The sequence below is a fragment of the Melopsittacus undulatus genome, chromosome 1 (assembly GCF_012275295.1).
Source record: "Melopsittacus undulatus isolate bMelUnd1 chromosome 1, bMelUnd1.mat.Z, whole genome shotgun sequence".
In the NCBI taxonomy this organism is placed as follows: domain Eukaryota; kingdom Metazoa; phylum Chordata; class Aves; order Psittaciformes; family Psittaculidae; genus Melopsittacus; species Melopsittacus undulatus.
Window position 1 is genome coordinate 143,874,739 of NC_047527.1, and position 13,739 is coordinate 143,888,477.

The window sequence follows — 13,739 nt, forward strand, 5'->3', positions numbered from 1 at the left end:
AAATCTTAACTCAGAGGGGAAGATATATGAAACAAACTGCTTCCATTAGAAAAAATTGTAATGTTTGCCTTCATAAGTAACAACATTTTATGTCAGTTCAGTGGAGCAGTGAATGAACCAAAACTCTGCTAACCTTCAAAATGGAAAGGATTCCGTAAGTAGGATTTACATAGTCTGAATATTTTATATTTTGAGTGCTCATAACAGCTTGCATAAACTAATACTTATATATATATTTCCAATAAAGAAAACATTTGACTTGTGGTGGAGTAAAGCAGCGAGGCACGTTTTGGCTCGTGAGTACAGACACAGGTTTCTCAGCCTTTGCTTCTTTTTTTCTCTGCTAGTAATTTTCTTCTCTCAAGTTCTCATAATTTGTGCACATCCAAAGAAGGCAACACGAGCCTCTTCATTTTGACACAAAAGAAACTTAAAGAGAAAAAAAAAATCAGGCACTCAAATGGCTCTAAAGTAGAAGTACAAAGGGGGGAATAAAAGTCAGAGGCTGCAGGAGGATGCAAGGGGTTAAAGTTCTGACCACTGCCTGCATGTGTAAAATTATATCACCTTATCTGAAAAGTTTAGGCTCAGAAGAAAAGCCTCAGTTTAAAACACCTTTTAGGTTTATTAAATCTTTAGGCTGAAGATTACAGCAAGTGTTTTGTCTTTGGTGAGTAGCTGTTTGTCTCACTTTATTTACTTGGTATTGGGTATTTGTCAATGTCATTTCATATCTGCAGAAAATTCATACATTCTATGGAAGTATGTATGTGTGTGAGTGTGCTGAAGGTCACATGACTGTTTCATCCTATTTGGTGGAGCAGCTTGACTTTTTTTCCCTTGCTTTTGGTGATGGTTGTGAGTGCAGAAGTTGATTGACAGATGCATGCCAGAAACCCCCATTCTCCTTTTCAAAGACTACATATGATGGATTGCGATCTTTCAGCTCAGCAGGACACAGGGACCATGCAAGCTGTAATTGGTCAGGTATGGAGTCAGCCATTTCTCAACTCCCCTTTTATTTTTTTTTTTCCACAAGGGTCTAACCATATGATTCACATAATTCATATTTACAGTACCATCTTTCTATCTGTATCTTCAGCTACCAGCGAGTGCAGGACTGAAAGTGAGAAAGGCAAAAGAACCACAATAATCTGGCCAGGGAATCACTAGTTAAGCTTAAAATACCGTGCTTTTCTCCTAATAAACCCAGGTTATAATTTAGTCTGAGCTTTGCCAAATCAAGCTATTTATTCATTTGCTGTTGTATTTTGTTTAAATGTGCTAAAGTAGAAGAAGCGAGGAGTGCAAGTGTTATGTTTGTTGGGGAGTTGCTTTCTATTTCTAATGCTGTTCATTATTTCTATATTGACTGTATTGCTGCACTACAGGCTGTGGATTTTATATATTTTTTTTTCTCTTTTCCTTTTTCTTTTTTTTCTTCTTTTACTCCTAACCCAGATAATGTGTGATTGAGCTTGGTAAATGTAGTAGTCTTTGCTGCTGCAGAGGGACAGCCTGCAAATTAAACACTGCCACAATCTGAAAGGTCCAGGTGGTCTGCTCGTGCTTCCTAATGCAATCCAGCACAACAGCTTTAATAAACAGCTCTATTTAGTTCTCCCTCCCTGTATCCAGGGAAGTGAACTGGTCTGGGGCTGCTGTGATGAAATGCCAGAAGAATATCTCTCAAAGGCCTCACAAGCTGGTTTTTAGAGCTTTTCCGTTTTGTCGTCTTTGTCTTCCAAATGGGTCAGTGAGTCCTTCTCTTTCTGTTTTGTGATTTCTGATAAGTCTGTAGTTTTTATGTGTGTGTGTTAACCGTGCCGTTTCGAGCTTTAGCCAGAAGAGAGAAGAATCATTGCCTTTTCATTAGCTTTCAAATAATAACCTGAAGTGGGGAAAGAAATGAAATTATTTCTGTCCTGCTGTACAGGGAGGGCTGTTTTCCTGTGCATGCAGCCGGAGTGAGAGGAGGGTGCCTGCCTTTCTTTCTCTAACAAAATTTTAAGTGCTCAACACTTTCTCATTAACCACTGACTTGTAAATCAGTCTCTGGCAAAGGGTATTTTTTGAACTCTCAAAAGTTCGTGGGGTTTTTGTTTTCTGCATATGTTTCCAGTGTAGTGAACGCATGCTGCTGAGGTGATGACATAGTATTTGTGTTTCCTATATGTTGATACAATGGTGGAAAAATACGCATCCTACGCACTGTTTTCAAGTAAATTATGGCAAAGCACAGAAGTCCCTCAAAGCACATGGTTTATTAATACCATCGTACACAGTAATGCATTTCTGGGCGGAAAATGTCAAATATGTAATACCATGTTTACCACAGACTTTTATTGCTTTAAATATTTTAAAAATAGAAGATACATTTTTTATTAAAAATCCCCCAAAACATTAACAGCTTTCTATTAGGCTGCTTCTACCGAAAAAGTGGGGCATGTTTGCCAGTATCACCCTCTGTGAAAATATGTATTTTAGAGCGGGTTAATTACCTTTTGTCTAAACTTGTGCAGTCTTAGAGAAATCTATTTAATGCTTCTAAGGCAGATACAATGGCAAGATTTTCAGCACGTACACTTGACAGAAAACATACCCTGAAACCTTGATAAATTTCAAAGCCTGTAATATCTCTTTTTAGTAACTTTTGCTTTGGCATATAAAAAAGTGTAAGTTAGCTATTTTATGTTTAAAGCCTGCTGGCTCTCAGAAAGTGGTTTTGAGGCTGGAAAGGGTAGGTGCTTGTTTTTTTTTTCTGTGTGTAACATTCCATATTTCATCAATTAAAAAAAAAAGTTCAGTGCATGTCTGGAAAAATGTTTATATCGTGTGTTAGTTTATTTCATTTCCTAAAATCAGTAAAAGGGCATCGACTTCAAAGAAAAACACATTTAGCTATTTTAGGTGACTCACTTCTTTGGGTTTTTAATGGCAGTATTTATGGATATTATTATAGTGCTAGTTAATGTGTCAGGTGTTGCAAATGTTTCTTTTTAGATCTGTATGTGTGCTTATTTATATATCATATGTGTAAGTTTGAGCATCCAAATGTGCTCATAAATCCATAGCATTTTCAAGTATGTTTTTGTTGTGATTCATTGTCCAGTGATTGGCTGTTATTAGCTACATGTGAAGCTAGAACAGAAAGTTTAAAAATATTTCTTTCGGGTAAAAATGATGTGTTTTCTAATTGTAGAATAAAAGAGTTTAGTTAAAACTTGGGAAGCACAGAGCAATCAATGTAATTACCATACTGCTGAAAATAGAAATAGACTTCTCTATGGACTCTAATACTCAGCTGACAAGAGAAAATAACTATCAAAAGGCAAACCCTATGCTGTAAAATCTTTCCACAGTGTCAGACTATATTTAGGATTGATAAATAATGAAGATTTGCATATTTGGCGTTTGTAGTTTTTTTAGAAGAAACATTCATTTCCTGACACTTTTGTCTTCAAAAAAGTTCTGGAGAGTCTTTGTTAACTTTCAACCCTCCAAAAGCAGAAACTGAAATAAATGTTTATCATTTGGGTTTTTATTTCAGAATTGCCTTTTTTTTTTTTCAGCTGTGAGAATTAAATTTTGTTTTGACTAATCCTGCAGATGTAGCTTAAAATTCAGGCTTGTTTGCTACTAATGGAGTGTGAACTTACCTAATTAAAACCCCAAACTATACATGTATATCTCTGCTCCAATGGAGATCAGAAACTAGCAGTTATTTGTAGTTCAAACACTAGTCTGTGTATGACACGAAAGTAATAGCAGGAGCATGCTGATTTAAAGGCATTTTCAACAGCAAGTACTTGTACATCATTAAATGCATTTTCCATTTTCTTTTTTATATATTTCACCTGTCTCCAAGCACCAGTGTCCACAGTGGCTCCCACTGGTGATAGCAGTGGTAGGCAGAGTGCTACAATCTTGACCATTACCTAGCACCTGGGTGTACTGGCTCCAAGGTGCAGAATTGCTTGTATACCTTCCCTCTGGATTTTTCCTCCCCCAAGCAAGCAATAAAACAGCCAAGTACTCTGAAGAACAACCTCCTTGCCTAGCATGTCAAGATCTAGAAGCTCATTGCTCATTGTGATTTTGATTCATAACTGGAGTGTTTGGAATGAAACCCCGATCCCTGTCAGCAATAGTCTGTAACATCCTTCCTTGCACACTGAACCATAATACCCGTTATTTCTTTACTTGTGTTTTGCACTTACAGAAACTATTAGCTGGATTTTTATGTCCTATTCCTTATATATTCTGAGCCCATCTAAAAGCATAGGTAATTAAATGTGTCATGTAATTATTCCAGTTGTGCTATATTTTCTCTCCCTTGTGTGCTTTCTAAATCTGTACTGTACCTTTCTCTTCTTTTTTTCTGTTCATTTTTACCCCATTTTTTCCCCCCCTTTTTTATTTTTTTCCAGACCTGAGCTTGTGAGTGACAGGTTAGTTCATCAGCATTACAGCCCTCCTGTTTTTGTCTCATCTCATGCAGACAGGTCACTGTGTCCAATCACCCTTCTGGCTCTGCTATCCCCGGGGGAGCCCAGGCCAGCCTGCCATCTTGATCCACCGGCCTGAGGGCCCAGGCTGGCTGCACATTTCTGTGTTCACTGGTTCTTGCAAATATAGGAAAACGGGAAGGGGAGGGGGGGGCAGCTTAAATTAGAGCTGTGTAAACTGAGAGGAAGTAAATTAGGTAACATTCTTCTTCAAATAAGCAGGCATTTGCAGTCATTATTGCAATGTTTGAGTTCTCCTTCCACATGTTAACCGTGTTTATTTTCTATATTTCAATGGTATCCTCCATGTGATCTCATCATCTAGCAAAAGCTATTTATGCAAGGGTAAACATGCACTCCTTTCCCATAGAGAGTTCTGCTCTGCAGCCCCATTTAGGAAACATACATTGCTGCAGCCAAGGTGGGTCTTCGTGTTCTGCTGTTTAGTTTGTGACTTTCTTAGATTTTGTTTTGTGTTCTTCCCCACGATTAACAGATATAGGGGATAAATGTTTGGGAGAAGCCATTCATTTCTGTAACACATGGGCCACTTTTCTGAAGTTTGATCTGTGGTGAGCGCTGTTTTGTAATGTAGATCAATACATATCCATGAGTTTAATTTTTACCAAAGGAAGATCAGATCTGTTATGTTCATTTGTCTTAAGCAGTCTTTAAGGGATTCTTCTTGTAGTAGTAAGGCATGTCTCTTTCTCTTGGCATACCCTTTGCCATCTCTAATACAATATACAGAAGTGCCTATACCATATGCAAACAGAAATGAACGATCTTACCCCTATATTTAAGACTTACTTTTACAATACATCACGGAATTGTGCCATTTGTGCACAGTTTGGGACAAATCCTGTTCTCTCTAGCAAGAATTAGACCCTTCACTGTAAACTTACCTACTTGCATAGGTAAGGTCAAACTGCTTGTTCTTTCTCTGCTTAGTATATGTCCAGCACAGGCATTGTTGTCCTTTACAGTCATCAGCAGTTGTTTTCAGCAGTTCAAGACTGTGAGAGAGACTCATGGACAGGTACACACTGACTGTTGTTTTCAATAATAGAGAGACAATGTAAACAATAAGAATCATGTTTGAAAAACTTCAAACCCATACTTTTTAATATTTATGAACAAGCTGCTACTCTGATAATGAAGCATTCCATCTCTGCAGAAACCCACTCTTTTATATGCTCCTAGTATACTGTGTCCTTAAAAATCATTATTGTAAGGAGATGCAGGAATGTGGCTGTAATATTTCACAGTATAAATATTTGTCATAGAGGAGTTTGGATCTCGATAATTTAATATATGTAAATTCTTTGGTCCTAGGCCTGGATTCCAGCAAAAGAATGCATTTCTCTGTTGACTTTTGCTTTTACAGCAGAAAAAAATGGATTTTTATCATTTTCATTTGTGCTTAAAAAGATTTCTCTTGTTTTCACACCAAAATCAGGTTCTACTTGAAATCAGCCCTCTAAAAACAACTTTAGTCATTTTTTCTTATTGATTTTCTTTATTCTTTTACCTTCTGTGCTGTTCTGCTGTCTCATGCGTTAGTTTGTGGGCCAGGCCAGTTAGGAGGTCAAATCTTTAAAAAGCTGTGATTTATACTCTGTATATTCACTGTTATTCTAATTGTAAAAGAAAAATGATGTATGTCAGATGACCTTTAAATTGCTGGGCAAGTGACACTCGTCCTGTGATGTAGATTTTTATCTTTTGGCAATGCATTTACATTCAAGTACCTCTCCTATGTTTCCTAGATTCTAGACAGATAAACTAAATACCAATCTGGGCCACTTTTGTATGTACAGTACATAGAAGTGACTGCACAGAGCCTCTTATCTCACACTGACCTGTAGCTCTAACAAGACTTTTATTTTTCTTCTCTGATCTGAACTGCGACTCAAATGGAAGAAAATAAAAGGACAATTGAAGACAAATTGTATATAGCGTTTTCAGCATTAGATGAGGACATGGCAAGGTATTATTTTTGCTCTGTGATTTACATCTCTTCAGTGGCATTTGCTCATAATGCTGCTTCTTACTCTGACATAAAAATGGCAGGAAGAACCTCAGATCATTCAGTTTTGAATATATAATGAGAGATATGTTTATCTCTCATTAAAGTTAACAGGACCTAAAGGTGTGCTTAAAAGTTGGTCAGCAAATCACTTAAGCCTCTGGAAGAAGTCTGCAACTGCTGAATCTTTAGGTGCATAGTACAATACTGAACTCAATGGGACTCTTCACATAAGTAACACTTTGCAGGATCTGGTTCTACTTGCCTATTGAGTAACTGTCATTGATAATAACCATAACAAAGTCTGGTTTAAGTGCTAGCTAAAGAATTGCTATGCAAACTTTTTTGTAATTAGAACTGACTATTAGCATTAAAGATAGTAACTCAAGGCTCTTGAGCACTTTTATTCTTTGAGGATGTCAGGGCTACAGGTAAATGGACTATAGCTTCGGGGTTTTTGTTTCATCATTGGCTTTGAAACCTCTGTGATATGTAGGACTGTTTCTTCAAAAGAGAAAGATTAGTTGTTGATATTTGCTGCTGATTCTCTGTTGACTGCTAGTGCTGTTCCATAGGAGAGCATCATCTAACTGTTAGATCAAAAGAAAATGTTGAAGATCAAGAGGCTGTTCTAAATTTCGAGCCATTTTCAAAAGTGTGAGTGGGAGCAAGTTTACAAAAAAACAGAGAAGAGGAGGAATCTGGGACCCAAAAGTCTTTATCCCAAGCCACTCTTCCATGGGGAACAATATAAATTTTCTTAAACTGTTTACATTAGATCTTGTCGTTACTAATAGGCCTGTTTCATCTAAGACTGGTGCAATTTGTACATGCCTTACAGTAATACAGCAAAACTACGTCTGGTACACTATTATGCAGTCTTCCATCTGCTCACATGGTAATTGATGTCATTAACATTGGTTCACATACTTACAGTTGAAGAATGTGTTTCAGAGATGAGAGCTTCACAAATGAATCTTGCTCTCTGGTGTCCCACACAGCTGTCCAATGCTCTTTGCTCATGGGAATGGGGATTTAGAGGGTAGGAAACTGAGAGCTGTTCTTGTCAAAACAGATAGGTCTTGTCTTGATGGGCTTCCCTTTACCACCTTGCTGCAAAAGAAATCCAATAATTTGATAAGCACTGCTGCAAAATCTTACTTGCAATAGTAACTTTTGATCCTGTGATATTTCCAGTGAGTGTTACCTCAATTACTTGCTAAATGTGATCTGTTCCTACAGGTAACTCTAGGATAGAGCTCTGAATCCACAGATGGGGAAGGACACTGTAAAGAAAAACAGGACTCTAATCAAAAGCAAAAACCCCAGAGTTAGAAACGAACTTTATGCTATTTCAGTCACTGATTCCATGAAGCAATTTTTATTTTACAAGTTTCTATCATTTTCAAGGATCTCAGACTTGCGTGTGTTTAGAAGACATGATCCAGCTGTGTAATGGCACTTCCAAAAAGGAAATATTATAAGGGCAACAGTAAAAGACAAAAGTGTTTTTTTAGTCACCCCCTGCTATGGAAACAAGAGCTTCAAGCAATAGAAAATAACAGAGCACAGGGTTTTTACGAGCAGATTAGTGAAATCCATGTTAATAGTATGACACAACAGCTGCTGTTAGACATATTGTGAGAAATAATTCTGTATCAGCACCTTGTCCTTTTCACTAAACTGTTTACATCTCTGACTGTTTTTCCACTTAGTGAGCCAAGTTGGGAAGCTATAACCAGGCTTTTATTCGAGCTTTGCTCATGTTTCATATGCAGTGAAGTATGGAGGAGTTTTACCAGAATAAAAAGTCTGTGGGGTTGTTTTGTTGTTGGTTGGGGTTTCTTTGTGGTTTGTTTTTTTTAAATTCTGGTTTTATTTTTCAAAAGGTGGACTCTTGAGCCCATCTCTAGAAATTATCTTTGGAAGGGATGTGGGAAATAAATCATTGTAAAAATTGCAGCATAGACTAAGACTAAAGCAACAATATTAATTACTAAATTGTTGTACTCATTGATTTGTTTAATTTATTACAATAGAAAACTGTGTCTGGTCATTATTGAATCCACTTTTGAAAATAAAAAAGGGCTAAAGACACAAATAACTGGTAATATTTAAGTCTGACAGTCTGGAGGTACTACCATAATGGCTGTAGCTGTTGGTACTTGAACCAGATGCTGCCAAGTGCTGAATGCTCTCAGAGTCCTGGACTTTCCTCTGGTTTTGTTAGGCAGGACTCTGTTCCAGCAAGACCTGAATGTTTTCAGGTTTTTTGAAGGCAGGATTAGGCTCTGAAGCACATGAGGGGAAATCTTTCATTTGTTTTTTTTTTTTTTTTCCCTCCTGAGACATTGTTAATGAAGGGAAAATGGAGAGGTTCGGTTTAAAGTGAAATAAAATAGTCTGGAATAAAGCAGGATAAAGCGGCTCTGGGAAACAAACAGCTATTGCAGGATTCCTGGCCGTAGGTCTTACCTTCCCTTCACTGTGCTCATCCCTTTCTGTGTACAAAATGTGCTTCCTGTTCTTCAAATGGCTTATACAAAGCAGAAATAATGTCTGCAAACAAGAAGCTCCCCCTCTTTTGAAGGAAAGGTTGAGAGTTGTGGCAATGTAAAAGTGTCTTCTAATGTGGAAGAATAAAGCAGAGAACATCAAACTCATTTCACTTAGTGTCAGTCATGATGATTTATCATTATAGTCAGGGTAAACTGTGATCTCGGAGCTGAAACAATTTTGGCCATTAAGAGGGAAAAAACAACCCCAAAAAACAGAATGTTCCAGCTTGGTTCTTATATCCTTAGGGTTGCAATATTGAATTCGGAATTGGGGAAGCTTAATCTTGCAGCCAGATTTGACAAGATGCTGGTTGAACAGTAGGCAGAAGTGATGGTTTGTGCGTTGTAATGCCTGTGGTGGGAAATAAAGAAAGATAAGAAGATTTTTCCGGAAGCCTGGATGCGGTATTCACCACCTGCTCCAGCTCCCCACCAAAGTAGGCAAGAAAACCTGTGTGTGCAAGTTGGTGAGCAAAGCTCACAACTTCAAAGCCTGACAGAGGACAAACTGGAGTGCTGTAAAACAGCAATGTGAGGGTTTGCAGTGGCTCTGAACACAGTTATCCTTTTGTTTGTTTGTTTCAGTGCTGTTGCTTATTTGGAGGGTGATCATGAAACCATTTAAGCACATCCACAGGTAACCCCACAGATTTATCTGGGAAGCTCACATGAGCACTGCATTGTGAATTAGACTATGCAATACAAAAGGCTTGGATCTCAATTGGCCTTAATGGGATATGGACATGTACAGCTATAAAAAATAAGCCAGTTCCTCAACTCCCTTCACTTAATCCTGGAGAGTAGGATTCGGGGTGGGGTGGGGTGTGTGTCTGTAGGCAAAAACCTGGAGGCTACATCTGAAGTCTTGGAGAGGTGAGCAATGGACTCATAAGTAGGTGTTTGGAAAATAAGGTCTGGATTTTGAATAGTCAAACAAGAGCAAGAAAATGCTGAAGGCTGGAGTTTATTCCCCTGAATATACTGGTTTCTGTTTATTTTTTTGAAGTTCATGCTGGATTCTTAGCAAGAGGAGAAATGAGGGTTGTCCCCTAACTAGGGACTCTAAAGAATTTTAACCCAAGAGGCACTGTGGGTACGCAGCAAACCTCTGTTCTATTCTGCTCATGCCCTTATGCTAGACCCATCACTGTAGTTATTAGATCTCAAAGATTACATTCTTTGATCTAGTGCTTTCTAAATCCTTAAACCACAGTTTATTTATTTAAAAGGTTATATCCAGCATTGGATTGGATTGTAAAGTACCCTTTGACTCTTTCATGAAGGACACAGTAGAAACACATGCTGCCGAAAGAGTCTTTCCTTCTGACCATGAAGTACCACAGCGTTTTATTGAATTAAGAACTGCACAAGGGCCTGTGCTTTTCATCTGGACAGTGTGTTGAGAATTTTTTTACCTCATCAGTATCATGCTGTCATTCATTTCTGATACAAGAGACATTTATTAAGGTACAGAGGTGAATTTCAGTTACTCTCTAAATTAAAAAAAGAATGCCAGAGTAGCCCCATGTTTCCCTAAGAAAATAAAAACACACTAAACCTCAGACAGATGTTAAACATGAGTTTCTTCAGGAGGTGTTCTTGGTGGCTTTTTTTGATCTGATATATACCAGGAGTTATCATAGTTAACTCTGTGGAGCTAAACAGTTACATTTGAGTAAACATGGTCACCAGAAGCTTTTAAGCTTGTTCCATCAGATTCAGAAGCCCCTAGATGAGCAAACTTACCAGTGTAGTCTACAATGCTTGATTATGAAGAGTGTGATGTGACTCCCAAGCTAATCAGCAAGAAGGCAGAGAAAGCAAAAGAGGATGCTAGAATTGAGCCCAATGTGTTCCGTCCTGTCTGATATTAATTATACTCTATGCAAACTGGTGTCTTTTTTTCCCCCCCAATCACTCTTGCAAGGCAAACTGTAAAAATTCTCATGTAATTTCACTCAGTTCTGGAGAAACCAAGACTGAAATTGGCACCTGAAAAGAGAAAACTTGTTTAAAATAGCTATTATTGTTTCATTTTTAAATGCTTGTGTTTGGTTATTGTTCTTTTTCAAGAAGCTCAGCCCCTGGAGATAGTAGCCTCATTCTGCTTTATACTGAGACCCCTTTATACCATCTGGTAGTACAAACCAGCTGTAAAGTGGGTGTAAGAGTAATTTATTTGTGTCTACTTCAAAGCTCTTTCATTTTTCCAGAACAGTGGAAAAACACCACAATGTAAATGGGAATCAGGCCCAAATAGATGGACTATGGACTGGAATTTCCATTTTTTCTGATGGAAATGAAAAAGACAGAGTCAGAAATCAGAGTGGGGGAAGAGAGCAAAGACTAAGTCTTATTTAGCTATAAACAGGCATTCGTTAAAATCCATTCTGAACTGAAAAACAAACATGATAAAAGGGCTAAACCCTGTTTTAGGGGCCACCATCCATACCTTTGCTGGCAGTAATGAAAACCTGAAAGGGAGGGGAGTGAGCATGAGTCAAGACATAGTAGTCTGTACCTGACAACACAACCAAAACAAAGTAGAGGAATTAATGTCAGCTAAATTCCTTCTTTCTATACTTTATGATTTCAGATTAATTCTTCAGTTCCAAGCCAAAGGGTGAATAAAAACAGCAAAGAGAGAAGAAACAAAGCAAAGAATAACAGTTAGGTCTCATGGGAAACATCTTGAAATTTAGTCAGACATGGGAAAAATATATTAAAATAGCATTTTGGGGGTTGACCCAAGAGTTTTCATTGGTATTTTGAGAAGCTTCTTACTCCATTTTATTTCTTAATACCTTTCAAACAGGCACATAGGAGGTTTAAGGGGTTCTGTGAAGGGTGTAAGATATTTCTCTCTCTGCTTCCTCATTTTATGAGAGCCCAAGAGAAAAATACTGGTGGGTCTTGTGGAACTTTCTGTAATTGCAGTAGCCCATAATGTCCTACCTTAAGACCTTTGCTGCTGCTGCTGTTAGCATTTCCACCTGGTGGCTATCTCTTCCTGAGTATTTTGTAAGACAATTTCAGCTAAAATACTTCAGTCGTTCCCACGGAGGATAGGGAAATAAGGGAAAGTCTTGCCCATTTTAAAGACACCCCATATTTAAGAGGAAAATTCTGAATTGGATGAGGAGTAGGAGGGTTGTGTTTGAGATGTCTCTTCTGTTATCCTGTGACAACCCACCCATGTTTGATGATGTTCTAAGCCTTTGAGAAATGTAGTTGGCACGTTTACTTGGCAACTCTAAACAGCTACATCCCCTAAAGCTTCGCAGGAAAGGAAAGTGTGAAAGGAGCCCCAGAAAGTCATCTGCACAGAGACAGAAGCAGCTTATCTGAGTTACATCTGACAGGCATTTGCCTAAGTGCTTCCTGAAAAAATCCAGCAGCACCAATTCCACAGTATCATTGTGCTGTTTATTGAATTTAACTATCCCTTACTTAGCATCCACTGTTGGAAAGTTTCCTTGCTCCAAGATAGACCTGTATTTTCTTCCCTCTTTTAGGTCTATCAGATTATTTCTGTCCCCTCCCTTGAAAGGCCTAGCTTCTAACTTGGCTTGCCATGGGGAATGGCAAAGATGGCACCAGGGACCCTTACTCTTCTAGGTACTCAGTGACTACATTCTGGGGGAGATGGAGGAGGAAGAGGTGTGATTCAGATGAAGACAGGAGAAGAGCCAGAGAAGATACAGGTGTAGACTGAACCAGTGAGTGTACAAGTAGTCAACAAGGAATAGAGATTTGTGAGGGCTGAAGAGGAAAACCAGGAGTTTGAGGGAAGAGTAGATCGGAGAGAGGTTGGGAACTGTGAGGGGAAGCAGGGAAGGGGACTTGCCTCATCTGTGGGCAAACTGAGACAAGAGGAGTAATGGAGAAGGGACTGGACCTGGCTAGGGATAAAGGCAGAAACAGAAAACATATGGAGCAGGTTCACTCTCTGTTCAGGAATTTCTGCTGGCAAATCCCACTGGCAAAGCATCTTAGTTTTCCTTTAAAAAATCCGAAGCTACACAGGCAAAATGTGAAAAATGTTGTTTGTATTGCTAAGCCACATAATTCAAATGAAGTATTTGTACAGTCATAATTTGTTTTCCTTGTAAATATGTATAATAATAGACCTCGTAATTATGTAAACAACTACATATGCTGCAGAGATTAGATTCCTTTACTCTTAGACCTCTATACTTCCACACCTCCTCTTCTGTTCCCATAATAGTATTTGACAATATAGATAATATTTTATTATACTTCTTTCTGAATATTGTATTTTATATATAATGGTTTTTGGCTTCCTAGAAATTGCAGAAAGTGTATGTATATATATGTATACACAAATATATACACGTGTGTGTATATATGTTCTGGGCCAAATTCCAGAAAAGTCAAATTTGATTTTAAATATTGGGGGGGTGGTAAATTTGCATTTAATCTTTAAAAAATTGAATTTCTAAAAATTAAAAAAGGAGATTTTTTAAAAGAAACAGTAACTTTGAATTAAGGACTCAAACTATTCTGCTTACAACACACCAGACTGAAACAAATGACCTTTATTCTCTCTTTTTCATACAAATGGTAGGATTAAAGGTTCTAACACACCTAAAGTTTCATTTTGAATGAAAAATTCCACAGGGA

At 37.9% G+C, this 13,739-nt stretch overlaps 1 protein-coding gene across 1 annotated transcript in view; it reads left to right on the top strand.

Moving 5' to 3' along the window:
• Nucleotides 1-882: 882 nt before the first annotated feature.
• Nucleotides 883-13,739, top strand: part of POU6F2 (POU class 6 homeobox 2) — a 297,021-nt gene continuing 284,164 nt past the window's right edge. Inside the window, exon 1 of the mRNA XM_013128511.3 lies at nt 883-987. Coding sequence (XP_012983965.3) covers nt 883-987 — 105 coding nt within the window. The remainder of the gene's footprint in view (nt 988-13,739) is intronic.